This window comes from Symphalangus syndactylus, chromosome 4, assembly GCF_028878055.3.
Source record: "Symphalangus syndactylus isolate Jambi chromosome 4, NHGRI_mSymSyn1-v2.1_pri, whole genome shotgun sequence".
Classification (NCBI taxonomy): Eukaryota; Metazoa; Chordata; class Mammalia; order Primates; family Hylobatidae; genus Symphalangus; species Symphalangus syndactylus.
This window is the reverse complement of record NC_072426.2, coordinates 79,161,749-79,189,276: the sequence shown is the minus strand read 5'-3', so window position 1 is coordinate 79,189,276 and position 27,528 is coordinate 79,161,749. Positions and strand designations below refer to the sequence as shown.

The 27,528-nt window shown below is 40.8% G+C and overlaps 1 protein-coding gene and 2 long non-coding RNA genes across 5 annotated transcripts in view; 1 reads left to right on the top strand and 2 right to left on the bottom strand.

Annotated features, from left to right (window-relative positions):
• The window catches only part of LOC129480815 (zinc finger protein 33B), a 50,119-nt gene extending 36,893 nt beyond the window's left edge, over nt 1-13,226 (bottom strand). Inside the window, exons 1-5 of one of the 3 annotated variants that reach the window (XM_063637355.1) lie at nt 12,864-13,113; nt 11,018-11,070; nt 7,358-7,443; nt 6,411-6,555; nt 6,035-6,130 (exon numbers count right to left, since the gene is read on the bottom strand). In XM_063637355.1, the coding sequence (XP_063493425.1) occupies nt 6,035-6,130; nt 6,411-6,555; nt 7,358-7,443; nt 11,018-11,070; nt 12,864-12,886 (403 nt within the window). In that variant the 5' untranslated portion in view covers nt 12,887-13,113. Of the gene's footprint in view, nt 1-6,034; nt 6,131-6,410; nt 6,556-7,357; nt 7,444-11,017; nt 11,071-12,863 lie in introns of all 3 variants that reach the window. The other 2 variants (XM_055275181.2, XM_055275182.2) reach the window with 2 other exon arrangements.
• LOC134736371 (uncharacterized) lies at nt 11,045-26,850 on the top strand. Its single transcript, XR_010120347.1, has 3 exons — nt 11,045-11,165; nt 15,131-15,255; nt 26,660-26,850. It is a non-coding gene; the product is annotated as an uncharacterized lncRNA (long non-coding RNA).
• LOC134736369 (uncharacterized) overlaps nt 18,950-27,528 on the bottom strand; it is a 41,751-nt gene continuing 33,172 nt past the window's right edge. The window contains exon 3 of the long non-coding RNA XR_010120344.1: nt 18,950-19,233. This is a non-coding gene — a long non-coding RNA (uncharacterized lncRNA). The remainder of the gene's footprint in view (nt 19,234-27,528) is intronic.

Below are 27,528 nucleotides of genomic sequence, written 5' to 3'. Positions count from 1 at the left end.
AGTTACAGTACTACAATGAATAAGAGTGGCGAGAGCAAACATCCTTGCCTTGTTCCCAGTTTTACAGGGAAAACATTTCATCTTACCAGCAAATATATCTGCTATAGATATTATGTGCATGTTCATTTATCAAACTGAGGAAGATCCTCTTAATGTCTTGTATGAGATTTTTTATCACGGATGGATATTGCATTTTGTCAAATGCTTCCTCTATATTAACTGATGTATCATTTTTCTTCTTTAGCTTATGGTGGGTTAGTTACATTGATTGATTTCTGAATGTTGAACCAGCCTTGCTTGTATAACTCAAGTAAATCCCACTTGGTTATAGTGTATACTTTTTACATGACTATTTTCTGTTTGCTAGTATTTTGTTAAAGATTTTTGCTACTAAATTTATGGGAAGTATAGGTCTGTAGTTTTATTATTTTTGTACTGCCTGTATGGTTTTGACATCAAAATTATTTTTTAAATGTGTTAAGAAATGTTCTCTCTTGGCCGGGCACAGTGGCTCATGCCTGTAATCCCAGCACTTTGGGAGGCCGAGGTGGGCAGACCACAAGGTCAGGAGTTCGAGACCAGCCTGGTCAATAAGCTGAAACCCCGTCTTTACTAAAAATACAAAAATTAGCCAAACGTGGTCACATGAGCCTGTAGTCCCAGCTACTTGGGAAGCTGAAGCAGAAGAATCACTTGAACCTGGCAGGCAGAGGTTGCAGTGAGCCGAGCTCGCAACACTGCACTCCAGCCTGGGTGACAAAGCAAGACTCCATCTAAATAAATAAATAAATAAATAAATAAATAAATAAATAAATAAATATTCCCGCTTCTATTTTCTGAGGACATTGTGTAAAATCATCATTAATTCTTGTGTAAATGTTTGGTAGAATTCTCTAGTGAGAACAACAACTCTCTTGTACTTGGAAATTGGTTTTTTGGAGGTTTTTATTTAAAATTTAAATTCTTTGATTCAAATTATGTCAACCTTTATGAAAACCTGTGGGTCATTCAAATTATCTATATCACCCTAATTGAGTTGTAATAGTTTGTGGTTTCTGAAGAACTGGTACATTTCTTCTATGTTGTCATTTTTCTTTTTTTTTTTTTTTTGGAGACAGAGTTTTGCTCTGTTGCCCAGGCTAGAGTGCAATGGTGCAATCTCAGCTCACTGCAACCTCCCACTCCCTGGGTTCAAGCCATTCTCCTGCCTCAGTCTCCTGAGTAGCTGGGATTACAGGCGTGCACCACCATGCCAGGATAATTTTTGTATTTTTAGTAGAGACGGAGTTTCACCATGTTGGCCGGGGTGGTTGCGAACTCTTGACCTCAGGTGATCCACCTGCCTTGACCTCCCAAAGTCCTGGGATAACAGGCATGAGCCACTACACCTGGCCTATGTTGTCATACTTATGAACATAAAGTTGTTGACAAGATTCCCTTATTATACTGTTAGATGGATGGTGGAGTGATATTCCCTGTTTCATTCCAGATATTGATGATTTGTCATCTCATTTCATATTTTTAATCAATATTGCTAGATATTTATCCATTTTATTGATTCTTTTCCAAAGAACCCTATGTTTCATTAGTTTTCTCTACTTTTTCCTATTTTCAATTTTACTGATTTCTGCTTCCAGTGTTATTTTCTTCCTTCTACTTAACAAAGGTTTTGTTTTGCTCTTTGCTAGTTTCTTAAGGTAGAAAGTCAATTATGGGTTTGCGACCTATCATCTTCTCTAATGTTAGCATTTAGTGCTGTAACTTTCTCTATCAGTGCTGCTTTAGCTACCTCCCACATATATTGATATGGTACGGTCTCATTTTCATTAAGTCTATGCATTTCTACTATTGAATTTGAGGCTCCTTCTTCACTCCAGACTTTATTTGGAAGTCTGATGTTTAATTTCTAAATGATTAGATATTTTCCTATTGTCATTCTATTACTGATTCGTAGTTTGGTTTCATTATGGCCAGAAAACATACATACTCAGAATGATTTCAATTCTTTTAAATCTGCCAAGGCTTATCTATGGCCCAGGATATGGTCTATCTTTCTGAATATTCCATGGACACTTGAGAAAAAAATTGTATTTTGCTGTTGTTGGGCACTATTCTTCTTCCATTTTTTTTTTTTTTTTTTTTTTTTGAGACAGAGTCTCACTCTGTAACCCAAGCTACAGTGTAGTAGCACAATCTTGGCTCACTGGAACATTCACCTCCCGGTTCAAGAGATTCTCCTGCCTTGGCTTTCTAAGTAGGTGGGACTACAGGCATGCGCCACCATGCCTGGCTAATTTTTGTATTTTTAGTAGAGACAGGATTTCACCATGTTATCTAGGCTACTCTTGAACTCCTGACCTCAAGCAATCTGCCCACCTCAGCTTCCCAAAGTGCTGGAATTACAGGCATGAGCCACCGCACCTGGCCTTGTTGAGCACTATTCTACAATGATGCTTCAGTCCTGTTGGCTGATGTTGCTGTCCTGTTCTTCTATATCTGCTAGTAATCATATGGCTAGTAATTCTATCAATTGCTAAGAGGGAAGTGATGAATTTTCCAACTACAGTTAAAAATGTGCTTTTCTCTTTTCAGCTCAATCAGTTTTGTTTGGTGTACTTTGAGGTTTGCTAGAGACACATTTAGGATCATTGCATTTTTGTTGGATTGATCCTTTTATCATTATATAATGTTCTTTTTGTCTAATAATTTTCTTTGCTCTGGAGTCTACTGTATTTTGTTTTGATTAATGTTTGCACAGTTTATCTTTTTATATACTTTATCAACCTATGTTGTTCACTATGAGTTTCCTAAGAAAACATTTTTAGGATGGGTGGAGTAAGATGGTGGAATAGAGAACGCCACTGATCATACCCACTCCCCCGCAGGAAGACTGAGATTGGCAACTATCTACACAAAAGAAGCAGTTTCACAGGAACTAAAAGTCAGGTGAGCACTTACAGAGCATGGTTTTCACTTCATATGGCTGAAAGAGAACAGTTTGGAAGTTCCTGAAAAAACTAAAAATAGAGCTATCATATGATCCAGCAATCCCACTCCTAGATATATACCCAAAAGAAAAGAAATCAGAACATCAATGAGATATCTCTGCTCCCACATTTACTGCAGCACTGTTCACAAGAGCTAAGATTTGGAATCAACCCAAGTGTCCATTCACAGATAAATAGATAAAGAAAATGTGGTACATATACACAATGGAGTACCGTTCAGCCATAAAAAAGAATGAGAGATCCTGTCATATGCAACAACCTAGATGGAAATGGAGGCACAGAATGTTAAATTTTGCATGTTCTCACTTATCTGTGAAAGCTAAAAATTAAAACAACTGAACTCATGAAGATGAAGTAGAAAGTAAAAGGATGGTTACCAGAGGCTGGGAAAGGTGGTGGGGTGGGGTTGGGGGAAGGTGAGGATGGTTAAAGGGTACAAAAAAATAGTTAGAAAGAATGAATAAGACCTAATATTTGCTAGCACAACAGGATGACTACAGTCAAAAATAATTTAATTGTACATTTCAAAGTGACTAAAAGAGTGTAACTGGATTGTTTATAACACAAAAGATAAATACTTGTGGGAATAGATACCCAATTTACCCTAATGTGATTATTACACATTGCGTGCCTGTATCAAAACATCTCCTGTACCCCAAAAATAAATACACCTACTATGTACTCATAAAAATTAAAAATTTTAGAATTATGTTGTATGTTTTTTCCACTCTGCCAATTTATATTTTAATTAGTGTACTTTGATCATTTACATTTAAGGTAAATATTGCTCTGTTAGGCTATTTGTTTTGTTTTCTGTTTTCCATTCATCTGTTCCTTTTTTCTTATTTTCCAATTAGTTACCTAAATATTTTTTTAGACTCTGTTTTGGTTTATTTACAGTGTTTCTAAGTGTACCACATTTTATAGTTTTCTCAGTAGTTGTTCTAGGTATTAAAATGTACATAAGTTATCACAGTCTATCAAGCATTTTACCACTTCAAGTGAAATGTACCAAGTTTGATTCCACTTAGGCCCCTTTACTCTCCTCACTTTTAAAATATAATTGTCTTAAGTGTTTCCCCTACATACAGAGCATTTTGCTGCAACCATCAAAAATGATTCTAGAAACTCATGAGAAAAACATATTTATCCCCATTTTTGCCAAACTCCAATCTTCTTTCTTTCCTGCATTCCAAGCCTTCTTGTGTTATTTCCTTTCTATTTAGAGAACTTTCAGCCAATTTTTAAAGCTAGGTTTGCTAGCAACATTTTCTCTTAGCTTCCCTGTCTAATAATGCCTTTAGTTCCCCTTTATTCATGAATATGGTTTCAAAAGATACAGAATTTTTATTTGATAGTGCTTTTCTTTCAGTACTTGAGAAAATATACTACTTCCTTCCAGCCACCAGTTTCAGAAGAGAAACCCACAGTCATTCCCTGTAGGAAATGTGTTGTTTGTCTCTGGCTACTTTGAAAATTTTTTTTGTCTTTAGTTTTCAAAAATTTAATTACAGTGTGAGTTTGCCATGGACTTAATTTATGTGATGTTATTTCAGACTTGGGAATGTGTAGTTTTATATCTTTTGCTAAATTTGAGAAGGTCCAGCCATTACTTCTTCAAATACTTTAAACACTTCTTCCCCTTCCTTCTGATGTTACAAATGTTAGTTCTTTTGTTATTGCCCCACTCACTTTCCAAATACTGAAAGAATCAAACCTCATCCCATTCCCTCCTGCCTTCTGGCTTTGTCTAAGCTACCATAATCACTCATAAGCAAAACTACCACAGGCCTTTAATGAGCTCTCTATGCCCTATGCCATGCCCAGTATTTTCTCTACAAAGGTGAGAAAGATCTTATAGAAATATAAATCAGATATTGCTCATCTGCTGAAAATCTACCACTAAACAGATTGTAACCAAATAAGGCTTATGATAGGCTCACCTTTGGACTCTAGCTGCCTCCCTCACCTCACCTCATGCCCTTCCTCCAATCAAGCCCTCCCTTCAGCCACTGTGACTTTTTGGCTATTCCTGAAAACCACCAAGCACATTCCTGTCCAAGGCTAGCAGCTGCTATTACCCCTGCTGAAAAGGGGCAGAATCCTCATGGCTCACAAAGTCATTTCATTCAAATTTCTGCTCTAATGTTGACCACAGTAAGGTTTCCCTGACTGTTCCTTAAAGTAATCTAACTTGCTTTAATTTCTTTCATAGTCTTTAAAACCACAGAACATTTAATATATATAAACATAAGTATACATAATATACTTAGAGACATAATTTTATTACTATTATTTTTTATATTTATTTACTTATTTTTGAGACAGAGTTTCGCTCTGTCACCCAGGCTGGAGTGCAGTGGTGCAATCTCAGCTCACTGCAACCTCTGCCTCCCAGATTCAAGTGATTCTCCTGCCTCAGCCTCCCAAGTAGCTGGGATTACAGGCACCTGCCACCATGCCCAGCTAATTTTGTATTTTTAGTACAGATGGGGTTTCACCATGTTGGCCAGGCTGTTCTCAAACTCCTGACCTCAAGTGATCTGCTCACCTCAACCTGTGCTGCGATTACAGGTGTGAGCTATCACGCCCGGCCTAAGTTTTTTCATTATCATATCCTCAGCACACAGCAAGTACTCAAAAATTATGTGCTGAGTTTAAAAATGAGTGAATAAAAAATTCTGACAACTGAATAAACACAAAACAATGGAGGTTAAGGTGGGACACTGAAAGTGCTTTGAGAAAAACAACCAAGAAAAACAATAGTAAAGTTGAGGTGGGCAAAGACTGAACTATTGGCAGGTATAAGAATAGTAAACATTCAAAAAATGATTCAAAAAGGAGGAATTTTTTGTGAGTAGTATCTGGAGGTTTGATTTAGGAATCAGCACTCTCCATCACTTCCAGAGGTTAGGACCCCTATGGAGATGTTCTTGAAAAATGTTCCAAAGTTGCCAAACCCTGAATTAACTACTGGGAAACAACAAATCCCCTGATGTGAATCTGTGCAGTACATATTAACTCACCTGGAAAGCTCTGGCTTGGGAATTCTTCCTCCAGTCTCCATGGCTCTTCTCCTTGTTCCAGCCTGAAGATCACTTCTGGTTTGTGAACACAATACCCTGTTAACAGGAAATAATTTAGGATTTGGACCAAGCAGTCTAGACTTCAGGCCTTTGAAGCAGGAAGAAGCTTCTGGGGCTGCTTCAAGTTGTCAGTGGAACATTTTCACTGGAGAGGTGAACACAAGTATCTTCTGGTGCTCAGAGATGATCAATCAACACTGACTCCTGAAGCCCAACCTAAGCCTAATTAATGTCATTAAACTAGACAGACTGCCTGTACGCTTCATAATCAAAATAAACAAATGCTATTTAGAATGATACAGTGAACAGACCTTACCCACTGAAACAAGGTTGCTGTAGTTCTCCAGCATCACATCTCTATACAGAGCCCTCTGACTAGGGTCCAGGTGCTGCCACTCCTCCTGGGTGAAGCCCACAGTCACATCTTTAAACGATACTGACCCCTGGAACTTCTGCTCTACCTGAAATGTTCAGAATTAGGTGGCATGAAAAAAGAAGTATGGGCTAATCCTTACCATGATTATTATTCACAGAATATTTGTTTTGCTTTATGCTTTTAGGAAAAAAATCGTAACAGAAATATTCTGCCATTAATGCATTAAGATATTAATTCATGCAAAAAAATAATCAAATTCCCACAATGTACCTGGAACTATCATCACTGCTGGAAACACTAAGATTAATAAAAATCTTCCTGTATTCAAAGAACACACAGAGTGGTAAGAAATACATGTGGTAATGTGTTACAAGTACTAAGGTGAAAGTACAAACCCAATAGACTAACGTTAGGAGCAAAGTTAGCTCTGCTTTGAGTTTCACTGAGGAAGTACAGCTGTTGGTTGAATTATGAAGAACACTCTATTACGTTCTTCATAAGCACAGGGCCATGATACAAGCAAAGGTGAGAGCTTCCAACACACTGCAGACATCAACAAAAGGGCAGACAGCACAGGAAATGGCCTGGTGCTGTCTTGAGAAGAAAAGCCAAGGAAATGGGTTATAGAGTAATTTTACACCAATGGTCTCTAAAGTATTTGATCATTTACTATTTTCAAGAATATTACTGAGAACTACAGATTTATATTTACAAATCACACAAATAGTACATTTATTATGAATTCTAATTTAATTCTCATTTAGATTTAAAAATGTAGAAAGCCTGACATTTTCTTCATTGCAATACATATTCTGGGTTCTAATCCTTTAATTCAGAGACAATAATAAGGATGTGTAGAAAACGGAAAGATTTTGGAACTATTATACTTGAAACCTCTGTGGAGTACATAGGAGAAGACACCCAATCGGATTGTTCTGGATATCCTCTAGGGCACATCTTTTAGGGATCACTGCTGTGAAAAAGGGAAAGCCAAAGATGAGATGTGAGCATATACTGCAATTACGTGACCAGGTTTTGTTTACAGAACCAATTCTATTGAGAACGGCAAAGGACAAACAACATTTACATAAACTCCTGTAGAAGAAACCAGGATGCAAATAGGGCACGGATAATAGGAGGCAGAGAAGCAAAATGTGGTCACCAATTCATTAAGAAAAAAAATGTTTCCTCTGGCTATCTCCATGAACAGATACTAGGGCCACAATGTAAACCAGGAAAGTTAGGGCAAAATAGGTTGGACGTGGTATTCTAGCAAGAAACATCCTAATTATATTAAATTTGAAGCATAGGCTGGGCACAGTGCCTCATGCCTGTAATCTCAGCACTTTAGGAGGCCGAGGCGGGTGGATCACCTGAGGATAGAAGTTCGAGACCAGCCTGATCAAAATGGTGAAACCCCATCTCTACTAAACATACAAAAAATTAGCCAGGCATGGTGGCAGGCGCCTGTAATCCCAGCTACTCAGGAGGCTGAGACAGGAGAATCCCTTTAACCTGGGAGGCAGACATTGCAGTGAGCTGAGGTTGGCACCACTGCACTCCAGCCTGGGTAACAAGAGCAAAACTCCATCTCAAAAAAAAAATGAAGCATAATATGAAGGTCAAGAATGAAATAAGGACTACAGAGAGAATGAAACAAGGACTACAGAGACATTTATAATATAGTGGTGTTCAAAGCCATCAAGAGAAAATCAGAAAGATGTCAGAAAACTGGGGAAAGAAAATAAGATTGGAACTGGAGGCCAAGCACAGTGGCTCACATCTGTAATCTTAGTACTTTGGGAGGTAAAGGCAGGCAGCTCACTTGAGGTCAGGAGTTCAAGACTAGCCTGGCCAACATGGAGAAACCCCATCTCTATTAAAAATAGAAAAAAATTAGCCAGGCATGGTGGTGGGTGTCTGTAATCCCAGTTCCTTGGGAGGCTGAAACAGGAGAATCACTTGAACCCAGGAGGTGGAGGTTGCAGTGAGCTAAGATCGCACCAATGCACTGCAGCCTGGGCAACTCTGTCTCAAAAAAAAAGGTAAGTAATTCCTCCCAAATTTATATATAGGTTCAATTCAACCCCAAAGAAAGTCTCAGCAAGTTATTTTAAGAATACTAACAATATTTGTATGGAAATGCAAGGAACTAGGAAGAGCCAGGATTTGCTGAAGAAAAAATGTGTTAAACTGACTACTAGACACTAAGATGTTTCACCAAGTGTGGCACTGGCACAACCAACCAACAGAACATAGTCCAAAAAACACACAGACATATATGTACACATAATTGATGACAAATATCACAATGTAAAACAGTGGGGAAAGGATGGTGTTTTCAAAAATAATTCTACATTAACTGAATGAAAAACAGGAATCTGACATCTACCTCATACAAAAGTAGACACCTATTCCAATGAAAGAGAGGTAAATGTGAATGCTAAAACAATAAATATTTTAAAAGATAACAAAAGAGATTATCTTCATGACCTCGAAGTAGGTAAAGTCATCTAAAATAGTACACACCACCAACAAATAAACTTAATAAACTAATCTCGGGATTGGTAAACTTTTTCTGTAAAAAATCAGACATTAAATATTTAGCCAGGCATGATGGCTCACACCTATAATCCCAGCATTTTGGGAGGCCAAGGCAGGCGGATCACTTGAGGCCAGGAGTTTGAGACCAGCCTGGCCAAGTGAAACCCCATCTCTATTAAAATACAAAATTAGCCAGGTGTGATGGCACATGCCTGTAATTTCAGCTACTTGGGAGGCTTAACCAGGAGAATCCCTCCAGCCCTGAAGGCAGAGGCTGCGGCGAGCCAAGATTGCACCACTGCACTCTAGCCTGGGTGACAGTGAGACACTCTCCAAAAAAAAAAAAAAAAAAAACAAAAAAAAAACACATCAGACATCATTATATTTGCGGCTTTGCAGGCCAAAAGGTTCCTGTCACAACTAGTCAACTCTGCCACTGAAGCCACAGATTAAATGTAAATGAGTGAATGAGCAGGGAGGTGTCAGGATTGTGAGGGGGACAAGATGGCAGCTGCAGGAGTGCTAGCAATGTTTGTTTTGACCTATGTATTCATTACTTGCGCCATGGATTTGTAATAATTCATTAAGTTCTGTATTTAAAATTTAGGGGGTTTTCTCTCTATCTGCTACACATGTAGAAATAAGATTCATTAAAAATTAAAATATGTAGCCTAGCACTTTGGGAGGCCGAGGCAGGCAGATCACCAGGTCAGGAGACTGAGACCAGCCTGGCCAACATGGTGAAACCCTGTCTCTGCTAAAAATTCAAAAATTAGCTGGGCGTGGTGGCGCGTGCCTGTAATCCCAGCTACTTGGGAGGCTGAGGCAGGAGAATCACTTGAACCAGGGAGCTGGAGGTTGCAGTGAGCTGAGATTGAGCCACTGTGCTACAGCCTGGCGACAAAGCAAGACTCTGTATCAAAAAAAAAAAAAAAAATTAAAATACACTTTAATTTATTGGCCGGGCACAGTGGCTCATGCCTGTAATCCCAGCACTCTGGGAGGCCGAGGACGGCAGATCATGAGGTCAAGATATCGAGACCATCCTGGTCAACATGGTGAAACCCCGTCTCTACTAAATCTACAAAAATTAGCCAGGTGTGGTGGTGCATGCCTGTAGTCTCAGCTACTCGAGAGGCTGAGGCAAGAGAATCACTTTAACCCAGGAGGCGGAAGTTTCAGTGAGCCATCCAGCCAGGCAACAGAGCGAGACTCTGTCTCAAAAAAAATAAAAAAATTAAAATTAAAATACATTTTAACTTATTGATCAAACAGTACATCCAAAAGAAAATTGGAATCTGTGTAAAATAAAAATTAAAAAAGCAGTTTGACTCAATAGGCTGCACTCATTTCAGGCTATACCTGGAAGGTTATTCACTATGGGTCCCTATGTTATAACCAAAAAAGGTATCTGCCAGGAAGTCTTTGTGTCTTCAGAGGAGTCAGTCTGTCTGTATCCAGTATCTTCCTTTCTGCCATGGTTGTTGGAAACATAAGAAACACAATGAAGCTCAACTTATTGACTCTAACTTGGCCCTGCTATTGATATGTTACTTTATATTTAAGTTCAATTTTTATCTATTACTAATTTCTCATCTTAACATATTGACTCTTGGCCAAGCACGGTGGCTCATGCTTGTAATCCCAGCACTTTAGGAGGCCGAGGCAGGCGGATTGCCTGAGCTCAGGAGTTTGTGACCAGCCAGGGCAACACGGTGAAACCCGTCTCTATTAAAATGCAAAAAATTAGCCAGGCGTGGTGGCGTGCGCCTGTAGTCCCAGCTACTCGGGAGGCTGAGGCAGGAGAATTGCTTGAACCCAGGAGGCAGAGGCTGCAAGCTTGCAGTGAACGGAGATGGGGACACTGCGCTCCAGCCTGGGCGACAGAGCAAGACTCCATCTCACAAAAAAAACAAAACAAAAAAAAACAAAAACCATATTGACTCTTACAAATCTCACAAAGTCCACCGCAAAGTAAAGTAGGGAATTAATAAACGACTTACCTTGTTCATTTTGTTCTGTTCTTGGACAGACGGAGACAACTCTGAAGATACAGCTGAGTTAGAAAAAGAGGAATGGGGTCATGAAAGATTTGGCCTGCCTGGCAACTCCCGGATTCTTCTGCCCTAAGAAGCCATACACACCCACTAGGTAAAATGCTCCCTCTGGAAGAATATCAATGTCCTCTGACACTTCGGAACAGGGGGCAGACGTGGTGAAAGACCACCCTAATATAACTCCAACATAACCACGTAGCTCTTGGGCACAAGATTTTTCACCGGGTGAAAGTAAATATTTGCTTCCTAAGGATTTCAATCTCCCTCGGTCTTCACAAAAAATGTATAATGACAATATTGGCCAAACAAGTTAACAATACATTTAATGAAGAAACATTAACACTAAAACCATTGTAGAAAATAGGACTAAGCTATCGATTTTCCCAGTAATGTTACTTAACCTCTGGTGAGTGACTCCACAGAAAGCCATAAGCGGCAGTGCTTCAAAGAAAAAATCCGGGCTGGGCGCCGTGGCTCACGCCTGTAATCCCAGCACTTTGGGAGGCCGAGGCGGGCGGATCACAAGGTCAGGAGATCGAGACCATCCTGGCTAACACGATGAAACCTGTCTCTACTAAAAATACAAAAAATTAGCTGGGCGTGGTGGCGGGTGCCTGCAGTCCCAGCTACTGGGGAGGCTGAGACAGGAGAATGGCGTGAACCCAGGAGGCGGAGCTTGCAGTGAGCCGAGATCCTGCCACGGTACTCCAGCTTGGGTGACAGAGCGAGACTCTGTCTCAAAAAAAAAAAAAAAAAAAGAAAAAATCAGTTTTAATTTCTTCATCTAACTTTGTTGTTATTTCACAAAAGGATGTTTTAAACTTGCTTTGATGTGTGTGGAAAAGTAGACAGTACTGGCTTAGGGGTCAGATGTGACTTTTAGTTTTCCCTAACAAACTTTGATCCTGAACAAGTCAGTAACCTTGACAAACAAGAAACAAAAAAAAATATTTTTTATTCTAACAAATGAGGCAAAATTAGGTAATTTTTTTTTTTTTTTTGAGATGGAGTTTCGCTCTTGTTGCCCAGTCTGGAGTGCAATGGTGCAATCTCGGCTACCTGCAACCCCCGCCTCCCGGGTTCAAGCAATTCTCTGCCTCAGTAGCTGGGATTACAGGCATGTACCACCACGCACGGCTACTTTTAGTATTTTTAGTAGAGACGGGGTTTCGTCATGTTGGTCAGGCTGGTCTCGAATTCCTGACCTCAGGTGATCCACCCTCCTCGGCCTCCCAAAGTGCTGGGATTACAGGAGAGAGCCACCGCGCTAGGCCAAAATTACGTAATTCTTGAAGATCCTTCCTGAGTGCAAGATCAAGTTAGGACAGAGGAACAGCAAATAACAAGATGTAGTGATGGACATGACTGGAGGGCAGTTGGGAACCTAAAGAGGATGAATGCAGAACCGGGAACGGAGTCTGTAGGGCGGGCGGGCGACTGCACCCGCCCTTCCCTACCCAGGTACCGCAGCACCCTAGCACACGCGCGCACGCTCGGCCAGAGAACTGCCCCTCCCGCAAGGCTCAGCGCTCGGACAGCGCAAGCGCACATGCCCTCCTCCGCGGCCCCTACAAACAGGGCGACGCACACGGCGTAGCCCGCTCCCTACAGAGGCTGCGCCTTTGAGGAACCGGCCTAGCGTACTGGCAGACATGCTGCAGCCCCGCCGTCCCCGGCTTCCCTGTGAGGTCCCCGGGACTCCTCGCCACCACTTGGCACTGGCCCCCTGCCGCCCGCCCCCGGAGTCGCGCGGGGCCCCCTCTCCGTCCCTGCCCAACCCGCCGAGGCTTACCCCGCTCTCTCATTGGGGTGCATTCGCCATAAAAGAGCCGGTAGACCTTGAAATCCCAGGACCGCCTCCCACGCAAAACGTGAGACAAACAAAAGGAAAGGCGGAAACGCAGAAACGCAGAGGTAGCTAGTGGACGAGGCATGCGCAGAGCCCACGCGCAAAGCCTGGCGCTGTCGGAGCCCAACCTGGAAACTACCTTTCCCCTGAGGCTGCGAGAGCAGCCCTTCGGGATTGGCGGAGAGGTGCCCTGCTAGGCAGTGGGCGGATGCAGTCTGAGTTGGTGTGGGAACTGCCCGCAGCCCTGGCTCCCTCGGGGCGACCCAAAGGGATGCACTGCAGGGGAGGTCTGTGTGCAGCCAGTGTGCAGGTTAGACACAGACGCCTCAAAGAAAGGACAGCTGCGTGTCAGTTTCACTTTAAATGTTAGGAAGTAGCTCTCATCCATACAGTTTAAAAGACTTTGACAGTATCAGCGATTCTTTGGGAGAGGGGGTGGGGGGGATGGGGGAGGTGCCACAGGAAAGCTACTTCATCAAAATCGTTAATGCAATAGACAGAAATTGAAAAGTCAAAAAATAGACATAATCCGAAAGAAGAAAATGTCACATATGATTTCCTCTGTGACATTAAAATTGCTTGACTAAATGGAAATACATTTAGTCTATCTGTACCTTTCTTAGGAAGACAAAATTCCTAAAAGAATATCAACAAATTTTTGTATGTATTTTTTCTCTTTGATATTTAGTGTATTGTGCACTTTACAAAAGCATTCTCAACTTTAGCCAGAGTAAGTAAAAACCTAAATGAACAGCCAGTATACGTTTTAAAAAGCTGGAAAAAATGCCTGAGAAGTATCTATATCTATCTATATATATAATATTGCTCTATTCAAAGTAGTTTGGCACCTGCTCCATGGAAATAAGACACCATGATTAAGAGTATTGTTTAATTGTAGTAAATACAGCATTTCAAAACAGTGAGGGAAAGAATGGAGTATTCCAAAGAGCATGTCATTCCTAACAATTTGGAATATAGAGATATACATAGATCACACGTGATAAAATTCACATTATACAATATTGAAACATTTAAACCACTAAACGAGTATAAATTTTTGAAAATTGACATGTGGGCCAGGCACAGTGGCCCACACCTGTAATCCCAGCACATTGGGAGGCGGAGGCTGGAGGACCACTTAATCCTTGGAGTTCAAGACCAGCCTGGGCATTATAGTGGGACCCCCATCTCTACAGAAAATTAAAAATAACAATTAGCCGGGCATATAGGCAGGCGCCTGTGATCCCAGCTACTCAGGAGGCTGAGGTTGGAGGATCACTTGAGCCCCAGGTTGCAGTAAGCCATCATGGCACCACTGCACTCCAGCCTGGGTGACAAAGTGAGACCTTGTCTCAAAAAAAAAAAACAAAAAAGGATGCGATGCCAAGGACAGAAACTATAAATTTAATGTCAGTTACATTTTATAATAGAGGAAAATAAGCAGCTCCATTGCAGCAAAACTTTTTAAGTCCATTATGAGAATTGAAAGAAATGCAAATATGGCTGGGCATGGCAGCTCATGCCTGTAATCCCAGCACTTTGGGAGGCTGAGGCAGGCAGATCATGAGGTCAAGAGACCGAGAACATCCTGCCCAACATCATGAAACCCCTTCTGTACTAAAAATACAAAAATTAGCTGGACGTGGTGGTGCACACCTTGTAGTCCCAGCTACTCAGGAGGCTGAGGCAGGAGAATCGCTTGAACCCGGGAGGCGGAGGTTGCTGTGAGCCAAGATCGCGCTACTACACTCCAGCCTGGTGACAGAGTGAGACTGCATCTCAAAAGAGAAAAAAAAATAGAAATGCAAATATTTGAGTAAAAATATGTGAAACATTTATTGAAATTTACATTTTTAAATTTATGCTTTATATACTGAAAAGTTCACTTTATTTGGTGCATAATTTTATGAGTTTTGACAAATTATAGATTTGTGTAACCACCACCACAAGCAAGATACAAAATTGTTTCACCACTGTCAATAAAATTCCTCCATGCTACATTTTGAAAGTCAGATTCTCTCACCAGTCTTAGCCTCTTGCAACCACTATCTAGTCTTTGGGCCTATATGTTTGCCTTTTTAGAATATTATATAAATGGAATCATACAGTATGCAGTCTTTGAATCTGGTATCTTTTACTTAACACAATGCAATTGAGATCCTTCCATGTTGTTTTGTGTACCAATACCTGTTTGTTTTTCTTGCTGTTAGAAACAAGTGCCCGGTGCCGCAGAGAAAACCAGCACATAGGCAGAAAATTCCTCAGCAAGGCAAATTTACTTCTGCAGAAGGGTGCATCTTACACCAGTCATGATCACAAGAGAACACCGAGAGGGGTAGGGCAGGGGTTTTTATCCCTGATGCAGTTCCTAGCACGTCTGTGTCCCTTCCCCATTGGCTGGGGTTGGACCTCACGATCAAAGCTAACTTGATTGGCTAAGGTTTAAAATTGAATAGGCGGGAAGGAAGGGGGGCTGTCCATTACTAAGCGGGAAGGCATATCCGGACTTGTCTGCGCATGGCAAAGGCAGGAAGGTTGTTTACAGAACAGGTAGCTAGGAGACAAGGAAGTACAAGGAAGTTAGTCTTAAGCAACAAACAACAGGGAACTAAAGTTTTTGAAGAGGAATTTGTCATCTCTGACATTGCTGACTCCCATTTCTTGTTATGGATTTACCAGCTTCCTTATCCATCGCCAGTCCAGGGATATGCAAGTTGTTTTCAATTGGGGGAAATTGTAAATAAATAAAGTATTTTTAAGTTTAAGATTCGAAAAGATTGAAAAAAACACTAATATACACCTGTGGTATGGGCTTGGGGAAATGTTTATTCAGTGTATTAGGATTCTCCAGAGAAACAGAACCAATAGGAGGGAGTAAGGGAGAAACAGACATTGATGATGAGAAACTGGTTCACATGTCTATGGAGGCTAAGTCCAACAATCTGTCATTTGCAAGCTGGAAATCCAGGAATGCTGGTGGCGTAATTTTGGTATGAGTCCAAAGGCCAGAGAATCAGGGAAGCCAATGGTGTAAATCCCAGTCCAAGGACAGGAGAGGATGAGATGAAATGTCCCAACTCAACAATGAGGCAGAAAATATGGGTGAATTCCTCCTTTCTCTGCCTTGTGTTCTATCTAGGCCCTTAGTGGATTGAATGACGTCCATACACATGAGGAGGGCAATCTGCTTTACTGAGTCCACTGATTCAAATGCTAATCTAATCTGTAAACACCCTCATAGATGCACCCATAAGTAATGTTTAATCCAGACACCCTGTGACCAAGTCAAGTTTACACATACAATTAACCATTAACCATCACAGCTATTTTTTTTTTTTTGAGACAGAGACAGAGTTTTGCTCTTGTTGCCCAGGCTGCAGTGCAATGGCATGATCTTGGCTCACTGAAACCTCTGCCTCCCGGGTTGAAGTGAGTCTCCTGCCTCCACCTCCCGAGTAGCTGGGATTACAGGCATGTGCTACCACGCCTGGCTAATTTTTTGTATTTTTCCTGAAGATAGGGTTTCTCCATGTTGTTCATACTGGTCTCGAACTCCTGACCTCAGGTGATCCACCAGTCTCAGCCTCCCAAAGTGCTAGGATTACAGGCATGAGCCACCACACCTGGCCACAGCTATTCATTTTTATTGTGAATTTGATTAACTCTGGAGGCTCATTTTTTCCTCTCATTTCTTCTTCTGTTTTTGTACCTTTTCCCCTTTTATATTTAGTTGACACCTAATAATTGTGTATACTTAGGGGATATAGACTGGTATTTTGACATGTGTATAAAGTGTATAATGATCAAATCAGGCTAATTAGCATATCCCTCACCTCAGACACTTGTGTGTGTGTGTTGTAAACATTCAAAATCCTCTCTTCTAGCTTTTTGAAAATATACAATAAATTACAGTCAATTATATTTATCCTACAGGGCTGTGGAATACCAGAGCTCATATCTTCTATCTAGCTGTAATTTTGTATTCATATACCACCTTTCCCCATCCTGCCCTCCCCACTACCCCCTCACCCTCTAATGCCCATAATTCTACTCACTGCTTCTATGAGCCCCAATTTTTTTAACTCCCAAATATAAGTGAAAATGTGCAGTAATTATCTTTCTGTGTCTGACTTATTTCACTTAATGACATCCAGGCCCATCCATGTTGTTGCGAATGACAGGATTTCATTTTTATAGCAGAGTAATATTCCACTGTGTTTATATACCAGATTTTCTTTTTCCATTGATCTGTTGGTGGATGTTTAGGTTGATACTATATTTTGGCTATTGTGAATAGTGCTGCCATAAACACAGGAATGCAGGTATCCCTTTGATATATGGATTTCCCTTCCTTTGGATATGTGCCCAGCAGTGTGATTGTTGGATTGTATAGTAGTTCTATTTTATTTTTTAAGAAACCTCCACACTGTTTTATATAGTGGTTGTACCAATTTACATTCCCACCAACAGTGTCTAAGAGTTCCCTTTTCTGTGTGCATCCTTACCAGCACTTATTTTTCGTAGTTTTTATAGTAGACATTCTAACTAGGGTGAGATGATGCCTCATTGTGATTTTGATTGGCATTTCCCTGATGATTAGTGATGCTGGACATTTTTCATACATTTGTTATCCATTTGTATGTCTTCTTTTAAGAAATAATTATTCAGATCCTTTGCCCACATTTTAATCAGATTACTTGTTTTTGTTTTTTTTTTTGCTGTCGAGTTGTTTGAGTTATTTGTATATTCAGGATATTAGTCCCTCTTGGATAAATAGTTTGCAAGTATTCCCTACCATTCTACAGTCTGTCTCTTCACTCTCATAATTGTTTCCTTTGCTGTGCAGCTTTTTAGTTTAATACAGTCCCAGTTGTCTCTTTTTGTTGTTGTTGTCCGTGCTTTTATTTATTTGTTTATTTATTTTGAGACAGGGTCTCACCCTGCTGGGCAGGCTGGAGTGCAGTGGTGTGATTATAGCTCACTGTAGCCTCTACCTCCTGGGCTCAAGTGATCCTCCTGCCTCGGCCTCCCGAGCAGCTGGGATTACAGGGACGCACCACCATGCCTGGCTAAATTTTGTATTTGTAGTAGAGATGCGGTTTCACCATGTTGCCCAGGCTGCTCTTGAACTCCTGTGCTCAAGAATCTGCCCACCTCACTCTCCCAAAGTGCTAGTGCTGGGATTACAGGTGTACGCCACTATGCCTGGCCTGTCTGTGCTTTTTATTTTTATTTTTTGAGATGGATTCTCATTGTGTTGCCAGGCTGGAGTGCATTGGCGTGAACTTGGCTCACTGCAATCTCCGCCTCCAGGGTTCAAGCAATTCTCCTGCCTCAGCCTCCCAAGTACCTGGGATTACAGGTGTGCACCACCACACCCAGCTAATTTGTGTGTGTGTGTGTGTGTGTGTATTTTTAGTAGAGACGAGGTTTCACCCTGTTGTCCTCAATCTCCTGACCTCGTGATCCACCCACCTTGGCCTCCCAAAGTACTAGGAGTGAGTCACCATGCCTGGCCCTGTCTGTGCTTTCTAAGTCTTAGTAATAAAACTTTTGCCTAGAACAATGCCCTGAAGAGTTTGCTCTAGGTTTTCTTCTAGTATTTTTACAGTTTTGGTCTTATGTTTAAGTCTTTATTCCATTTTGAGTTGATTTTTGTATATGGTGACAGGTAAGGATCAAGTTTTGTTCTTCTGCATATGGATATCCAGTTTTCCCAGCACAATTTATTGAACAAGGGGCCCTTTACACAATGTACATTCTTGGCATTTTAATTAAACTTTAAAGGACTTATAATATTGTAATTCCACTTATATGACTTTGTAATAATAAAATAAATTATTGTTGATATATGTGCAAGTATATTTACATCAATCAGGGTTCAAATGGTAAAAGAGAGATCACTCAAGTATTACAACTGAGAGAATTTGATGAAGATTATTTAAAGCAGGTTTTTTAATGGTAAAAATGAACACTGAGCTAACACAGGATGACAACATCAGGTAGCAGCTACCTGTCTAGGGCTGGGAAACAATGGAAAAGATTAAGGTTCTCAGAACCTAGAAACTCACAAGAGTGGCCCCAGAGAGCTAGAATTAGACAGACAGTGGAGGCAGGGGCAGTGCCAGGATCATGCTGGTACCTCAGGTATTCAGAGAAGAGCTTTGCAGAACTGGAATTCAGGTGCTGTCCAGTTGCTAACTGAACTTTCAGAAAGGCATGTTGAAACATATTGTGTTCACCTCTGAGAGTCATTACCGTCCAGCTGGTGCTGCTAGCCAGAGTGGGATCAATGTGGAGAGTTCTGGGAGAGCTAAAAGAAGCCGGAGGGTGATCAAAATGTTCTGGAATTAGATAGTGGTGATGGTTGTATAACTTTGTGACTATAATTATTGAATTGCACACTTTTTTTCATTAAACAGGCATATTTATTATAATCTTATGTTCTAGTACTGATGATTTGTTTGCTAATAATAAATGTTTCTCTGTTGATTTTAGACTGCATAATTACATAACAAAGTCTTAATGGAACAATTATACGGACAACTAAAATGTAAAACTCTTACATTAAATGATTGTAAAGAAACTATCTGGGGCACCAGATACATGCCATACTTTTAAAAAAATTCTTACACTTTTGAATAAGCATCATATCTCCACATGACATCCAAAAGTGGTGAATGAGGACCTGATTATAAACATGAAAATACATTAATTAAAGTTCAAATATTCCTTATTGCCCCATATATGAATGTCAATGTATAACTTGTAAGTGCCTATTCAGTCATACATTCAAAGAAGGTTTTACGTTTTTACATTAAATCCATTGAACAATTCTCAAAGACTAAATATCACTATACTTTGTACATGAAAGAAAACTATTTGGTAGAATATAAAAATATTTAGATTTTAGAAAGATGATGCTAAATGTATCCAAGTTATTCTACTTTCTTAAATTCAAACTCATTTTAAATAATGTTGAAACCTTTTTGGTGGTTATAGTAGCCACATTTTTTAATTTTATTATTATTATACTTTAAGTTTTAGGGTACATGTGCACAATGTGCAGGTTTGTTACATATGTATACATGTGCCATGTTGGTGTGCTGCACCCATTAACTCATCATTTACAATTAGGTATATCTCCTAATGATATCCCTCCCCCCTCCCCCCACCCAACAGACCCCAGTGTGTGATGTTCCCCTTCCTGTGTCCATGTGTTCTCATTGTTCAATTCCCACCTATGAGTGAGAACATGCAGTGTTTGGTTTTCTGTCGTGGCGAAAGTTCGCTGAGAATGATGGTTTCCAGTTTCATTCATGTCCCTACAAAGGACATGAACTCATCATTTTTTATGGCTGCATAGTATTCCATGGTGTATATGTGCCACATTTTCTTAATCCATCCTATTGTTGTTGGACATTTGGGTTGGTGCCAACTCTTTGCTATTGTGAATAGTGCTGCAATAAACATACGTGTGCATGTGTCTTTATAGCAGCATGATTTATAATCCTTTGGGTATATACCCAGAAATGGGATGGCTGGGTCAAATGGTATTTCTAGTTCTAGATCCCTGAGGAATCACTACACTGACTTCCACAGTGGCTGAACTAGTTTACAGTCCCACCAACAGTGTAAAAGTGTTCCTATTTCTCCACATCCTCTCCAGCACCTGTTGTTTCCTGATTTTTAAATGATGGCCATTCTAACTGGTGTGAGATGGTATCTCATTGTGGTTTTGATTTGCATTTCTCTGATGGCCAGTGATGATGAGCATTTTTTCGTGTGTTTTTTGGCTGCATAAATGTCTTCTTTTGAGAAGTGTCTGTTCATATCCTTTGCCCACTTTTTGATGGGGTTGTTTTTTTCTTGTAAATTTTTTGAGTTCATTGTAGATTCTGGATATTAGCCCTTTGTCAGATGAGTAGGTTGTGAAAATTTTCTCCCATTCTGTATGTTGCCTGTTCACTGTGATGGTAGTTTCTTTTGCTGTGCAGAAGCTCTTTAGTTTAATTAGATCCCATTTGTCAATTTTGGTTTTTGTTGCCATTGCTTTTGGTGTTTTAGACATGAAGTCCTTGCCCACGCCTATGTCCTGAATGATATTGCCTAGGTTTTCTTCTAGGCTTTTTATGGTTTTAGCTCTAACATGTAAGTCTTTAATCCATCTTGAATTAAATTTTGTATAAGGTATAAGGAAGGGATCCAGTTTCGGCTTTCTCCATATGGCTAGCCAGTTTTCCCAGCACCATTTGTCAAACAGGGAAGCCTTTCCCCATTGTTTTTGTCAGGTTTTTCAAAGATCAGATGGTTGTAGATATGCACCATTATTTCTTTTTTTTTTTTCTTTTTTTTATTATTATACTTTAGGTTTTAGGGTATATATGCACAATGTGCAGGTTTGTTACATATGTATCCATGTGCCATGTTGATTTCCTGCACCCATTAACTCGTCATTTAGCATTAGGTATATCTCCTAATGCTGTCCCTCCCCCCTCCCCCAACCCCACAACAGTCCCCGGAGTGTGATGTTCCCCTTCCTGTGTCCATGAGTTCTCACTGTTCAATTCCCACCTATGAGTGAGAACATTCGGTGTTTGGTTTTTTGTCCTTGCGATAGTTTACTGAGAATGATGTTTTCCAGCTTCATCCATGTCCCTACAAAGGACATGAACTCATCATTTTTTATGGCTGCATAGTATTCCATGGTGTATATGTGCCACATTTTCTTAATCCAGTCTATCGTAGTTGGGCATTTGGGTTGGTTCCAAGTCTTTGCTATTGTGAATAGTGCCGCAATAAACATACGTGGATATGCACCATTATTTCTAAGGGCTTTGTTCTGTTCCATTGATCTATATCTCTACTTTGGTACCAGTACCATGCTGTTTTGTTTACTGTAGCCTTGCAGTATAGTTTGAAGTCAGGTGGCATGATGCGTCCGGCTTTGTTCTTTTGGCTTAGGATTGACTTGGCAATGCGGGCTCTTTTTTGGTTCCATATGAACTTTAAAGTAGTTTTTCCCAATTCTGTGGAGAAAGTCATTGGTAGCTTGATGGGGATGGCATTGAATCTATAAATTACCTTGGGAAGTATGGCCATTTTCACAATATTGATTCTTCCGACCCATGAGCATGGAATGTTCTTCCATTTGTTTGTATCTTCTTTTATTTCATTGAGCAGTGGTTTGTAGTTCTCCTTGAAGAGGTCCTTCACATCCCTTGTAAGTTGGATTCCTAGGTATTTTATTCTCTTTGAAGCAATTGTGAATGGGAGTTCACCATGATTTGGCTCTCTGTTTGTCTGTTATTGGTGTATAAGAATGCTTGTGATTTCTGCACATTGATGTTGTATCCTGAGACTTTCCTGAAGTTGCTTATCAGCTTAAGGAGATTTTGGGCAGAGACAACTGGGTTTTCTAGATATACAATCATGTCATCTGCAAACAGGGACAATGTGACTTCCTCTTTTCCTAATTCAAGACCCTTTATTTCCTTCTCCAGCCTAATGTCCCTGGCCAGAACTTCCAACACTATGTTGAATAGGATGGTGAGAGAGGGCATCCCTGTCTTGTGCCAGTTTTCAAAGGGAATGCTTCCAGTTTTTGCCCATTCAGTATGATATTGGCTGTGGGTTTGTCATAGACAGCTCTTATTATTTTGAGATACATCCCATCAATACCTAATTTATTGAGAGTTTTTAGCATGAAGGTTGTTGAATTTTGTCAAAGGCCTTTTCTGCATCTATTGAGATAATCATGTGGTTTTTGTCTTTGGTTCTGTTTATATGCTGGATTACATTTATTGATTTGCATATGTTGAACCAGCCTTGCATCCCAGGGATGAAGCGCACTTGATCGTGGTGGATAAGCTTTTTGATGTGATGCTGGATTTGGTTTGCCAGTATTTTATTGAGGATTTTTACATCAATGTTCATCAAGGATGTTGGTCTAAAATTCTCTTTTTTGGTTGTGTCCCTGCCAGGCTTTGGTATCAGGACGATGCTGGCCTCAAAAAATGAGTTAGGGAGGATTCCCTCTTTTTCTATCGATTGGAATAGTTTCAGAAGGAATGGTACCAGTTCCTCCTTGTACCTCTGGTAGAATTCGGCTGTGAATCCATCTGGTCCTGGACTTTTTTTGTTTGTTAAGCTATTGATTATTGCCACAATTTCAGAGCCTTTTATTGGTCTATTCAGAGATTCAACTTCTTCCTGGTTTAGTCTTGGGAGGGTGTATGTGTCGAGGAATTTATCCATTTCTTCTAGATTTTCTAGTTTATTTGCATAGAGGTGTTTGTAGTATTCTCTGATGGTAGATTGTATTTCTGTGGGATTGGTAGTGATATCCCCTTTATCATTTTTTATTGTCTATTTGATTCTTCTCTCTTTTCTTCTTTATTAGTCTTGCTAGCAGTCTATCAATTTTGTTGATCTTTTCAAAAAACCAGCTCCTGGATTCATTAATTTTTTGAAAGGTTTTTTGTGTCTCTATTACCTTCAGGTCTGCTCTGATTTTAGTTATTTCTTGCCTTCTGTTAGCTTTCAAATGTGTTTGCTCTTGCTTTTCTAGTTCTTTTAATTGTGATGTTAGGGTGTCAATTTTGGATCTTTCCTGCTTTCTCTTGTGGGAATTTAGTGCTATAAATTTCCCTCTACACACTGCATTGAATGTGTCCCAGAGATTCTGGTATGTTGTGTCTTTGTTCTCGTTGGTTTCAAAGAACATCTTTATTTCTGCCTTCATTTCGTTATGTACCCAGTAGTCATTTAGGAGCCGGTTGTTCCGTTTCCATGTAGTTGAGCAGTTTTGAGTGCGTTTCTTAATCCTGAGTTCTAGTTTGATTGCACTGTGGTCTGAGAGACAGTTTGTTCTAATTTCTGTTCTTTGACATTTTCTGAGGAGAGCTTTACTTCCAACTATGTGGTCAATTTTGGAATAGGTGTGGTGTGGTGCTGAAAAACATGTATATTCTGTTGATTTGTGGTGGAGAGTTCTGTAGATGTCTATTAGGTCCACTTGGTGCAGAGCTGAGTTCAATTCCTGGATATCCTTGTTAACTTTCTGTCTCGATGATCTGTCTAATGTTGATGGTGGGGTGTTAAAGTCTCCCATTATTATTGTGTGGGAGTCTAAGTCTCTTTATAGGTCACTCAGGACTTGCTTTATGAATATGGGTGCTTCTATATTGGGTGCATATATATTTAGGATAGTTAGGTCTTCTTGTTGAATTGATTCCTTCACCATTATGTAATGGCCTTCTTTGTCTCTTTTGATCTTTGTTGGTTTAAAGTCTATTTTGTCAGAGACTAGGATTGCAACCCCTGCCTTTTTTTGTTTTCCACTTGCTTGGTACATCTTCCTCCATTTCTTTATTTTGAGCCTATGTGTGTCTTTGCACATGAGATGGGTTTCCTGAATACAGCAGAGTCATGTGTCTTGACTCTTTATCCACTTTGCCAGTCTGTGTCTTTTAATTGGAGCATTTAGCCCATTTACATTTAAAGTTAATATTGTTATGTGTGAATTTGGTCCTTTCATTATGATGTTAGCTGGTTATTTTGCTCATTAGTTGATGCAGTTTCTTCCTAGACTCAATGGTCTTTATATTTTGGCATGTTTTTGCAGTGGCTGGTATCAGTTGTTCCTTTCCATGTTTAGTGCTTCCTTCAGGAGCTCTTTTAGGGCAGGCTTGGTGTTGACAAAATCTCTCAGCATTTGCTTGTCTGTAAAGTATTTTATTTGTCCTTCACTTATGAAGCTTAGTTTGGCTGGATATGAAATTCTGGGTTGAAAATTATTTTCTTTCAGTTCGTTGAATATTGGCCCCCACTCTCTTCTGGCTTGTAGAGTTTCTGCCAAGAGATCAGCTGTTAGTCTGATGGGCTTCCCTTTGTGGGTAACCCGACCTTTCTCTCTGGCTGCCCTTAACATTTTTTCCTTTATTTCAACTTTGGTGAATCTGACAATTATGTGTCTTGGAGTTGCTCTTGTCGAGGAGTATCTTTGTGGCGTTCTCTGTATTTCCTGAATCTGAATGTTGGCCTGCCTTTCTAGATTGGGGAAGTTCTTCTGTATAATATCCTGCAGAGTGTTTTCCAACTTGGTTCCATTCTCCCCGTCACTTTCAGGTACACCAATCAGATGTAGATTTGGTCTTTTCACATAGTCCCATATTTCTTGGAGGCTTTGTTCATTTCTTTTTATTTTTTTCTCTAAACTTCCCTTCTTGCTTCATTTCATTCATTTTGTCTTCCATCACTGATACCCTTTCTTCCAGTTCATTGCATCAGCTCCTGAGGCTTTTGCATTCTTCATGTAGTTCTCGAGCCTTGACTTTCAGCTCCATCAGCTCCTTTAACAATTTCTCTGCATTGGTTATTCTAGGTATCCATTCATCTAATTTTTTTTCAGAGTTTTTAACTTCTTTGTCATTGGTTTGAATTTCCTCCTGTAGCTTGGAGTAGTTTGATCATCTGAAGCCTTCTTCTCTCAACTTGTCAATGTCATTCTCCATCCAGCTTTGTTCTGTTGCTGGTGAGGAGCTGTGTTCATTTGGAGGAGGAGAGGTGCTCTGATTTTTAGAGTTTCCAGTTTTTCTGCTCTGTTTTTTCCCCATCTTTGTGGTTTTATCTACTTTTGGTCTTTGATGATGGTGACGTGCAGATGGGTTTTTGGTATGGATGTCCTTTCTGTTTGTTTTCCTTGTAACAAACAGGACCCTCACCTGCAGGTCTGTTGGAGTTTGCTAGAGGTCCACTCCAGACCCTGTTTGCCTGGGTATCAGCAGTGGTGGCTTCAGAATAGCGGTGGCTGGACAACAGTGGATATTGGTGAACCGCAAATTCTGCTGCCTGATCGTTCCTCTGGAAATTTTGTCTCAGAGTAGTACCCGGCTGTGTGAGGTGTCAGTCTGCCTCTACTGGGGGTTGCCTCCCAGTTAGGGAGCTTGGGGGTCGGGGACCCACTTGAGGAGGCAGTCTGCCCATTCTCAGATCTTCAGCTGTGTGCTGGGATAACCACTACTCTCTTCAAAGCTGTCAGACAGGGACATTTAAGTCTGCCGAGGTTACTGTTGTCTTTTTGTCTGTGCCCTGCCCCCAGAGGTGGAGCCTACAGAGGCAGGCAGGCCTCCTTGAGCTGTGGTGGGCTCCACCCAGTTGGAGCTTCCTGGCTGCTTTGTTTACCTAATCAAGCCTGGGCAATGGCAGGCGCCCCTCCCCCAGCCTTGCTTCCGCCTTGCAGTTTGACCTCAGACTGCTGTGCTAGCAATCAGCGAGACTCCGTGGGCGTAGGGCCCTCTGAGCCAGGTTCGGGATATAATCTCCTGGTGTGCCATATTTTAAGCCCATCGGAAAAGCACTGTGTTAGGGTGGGAGTGACCTGATTTTCCAGGTGCCATATGTCACCCCTTTCTTTGACTAGCAAAGGGAACTCCCTGACCCCTTGTGCTTCCCAAGTGAGGCAATGCCTTGCCCTGCTTTGGCTCACACACAGTGCACTGCACCCACTGTCCTGCACTCACTGTCTGGCACTCCCTAGTGAGATGAACCTGGTACCTCAGATGGAAATGCAGAAATCACCCGTCTTCTGCGTCGCTCACTCTGGGAGCTGTAGACCAGAGCTTTTCCTATTCGGCCATCTTGGCTCCACCCCTGTAGCCTCAATTACACATTTTTAAGGGAGTAAATTTTGTATGTAAATTGTATGCCAATGTTACAAATACTTTTTTTTTTTTTAGACGGAGTCTAGCTCTGTCACCAGGCTGGAGTGCAGTGGCACGATCTCGACTCACTGCAACCTCCACTGAAGAAGGAATTCATGAATTTTACAAGTATAATCAAAGACCACCAAGAAATTCTTACTTTTTCCTTCAAAAGCTAAGTGTAGCGTAGCACCCCCTGCCCATAGTCTAAGTTAGAGAAGAATACTAACTGCCTGTTTTTCCTTCTGTGCTCAGTGAGCATTATCTGTACTCACCAGTTTCACATTCCTTGAGGCTCAGTGAGTTCCTGCTGCACCTCACTAGCACAGCTGCAGTTACAAGGTTGATACACATATGTTACAGAAACATAGCTTCCCAAGGATATGGAACATGTAGTATAGATAAATGTAAAAGACCGATCAACTGCCTGTGTTCTCCCTTCTGTAAGTACACTTCATGCATCACATAGCTCCCGGTCACTGACTGCTTAAAAAGTGGCTGAGTCCAGGGCTCAGACTTTCCTGGATGCTGGTCCTGCTGAGCCAGGTGATCCCCTTAATAAAGGCTTTCCTGAACTCTCTTTGGTCTCTCCCATCTCTGATTGTCCTGTAACATTTCTGGGGGCCTGTCTGGGATTGGAGATGGCGAGTTTTTGTCTCCTTTGCCTGTGGGCTAAAGCCACAGGATGCAGGAGATTTGGGAACTTTGGCACCACTGGGGAAGACTTAGCCCAGAAGGAGAACGGCTCCCGTGTCTTGGAGCCTCACCCTGACAACGCAAACAGAACCGACTCAGGAGTTGCAGGACAGTCACAGGAGCAGCGTGCCAGCAGACTACTCTACTACAGATATTTTTCAACTGGAAACAGAATACTCCCTCCTATACAGAAAAACTCCAGGCTCTTA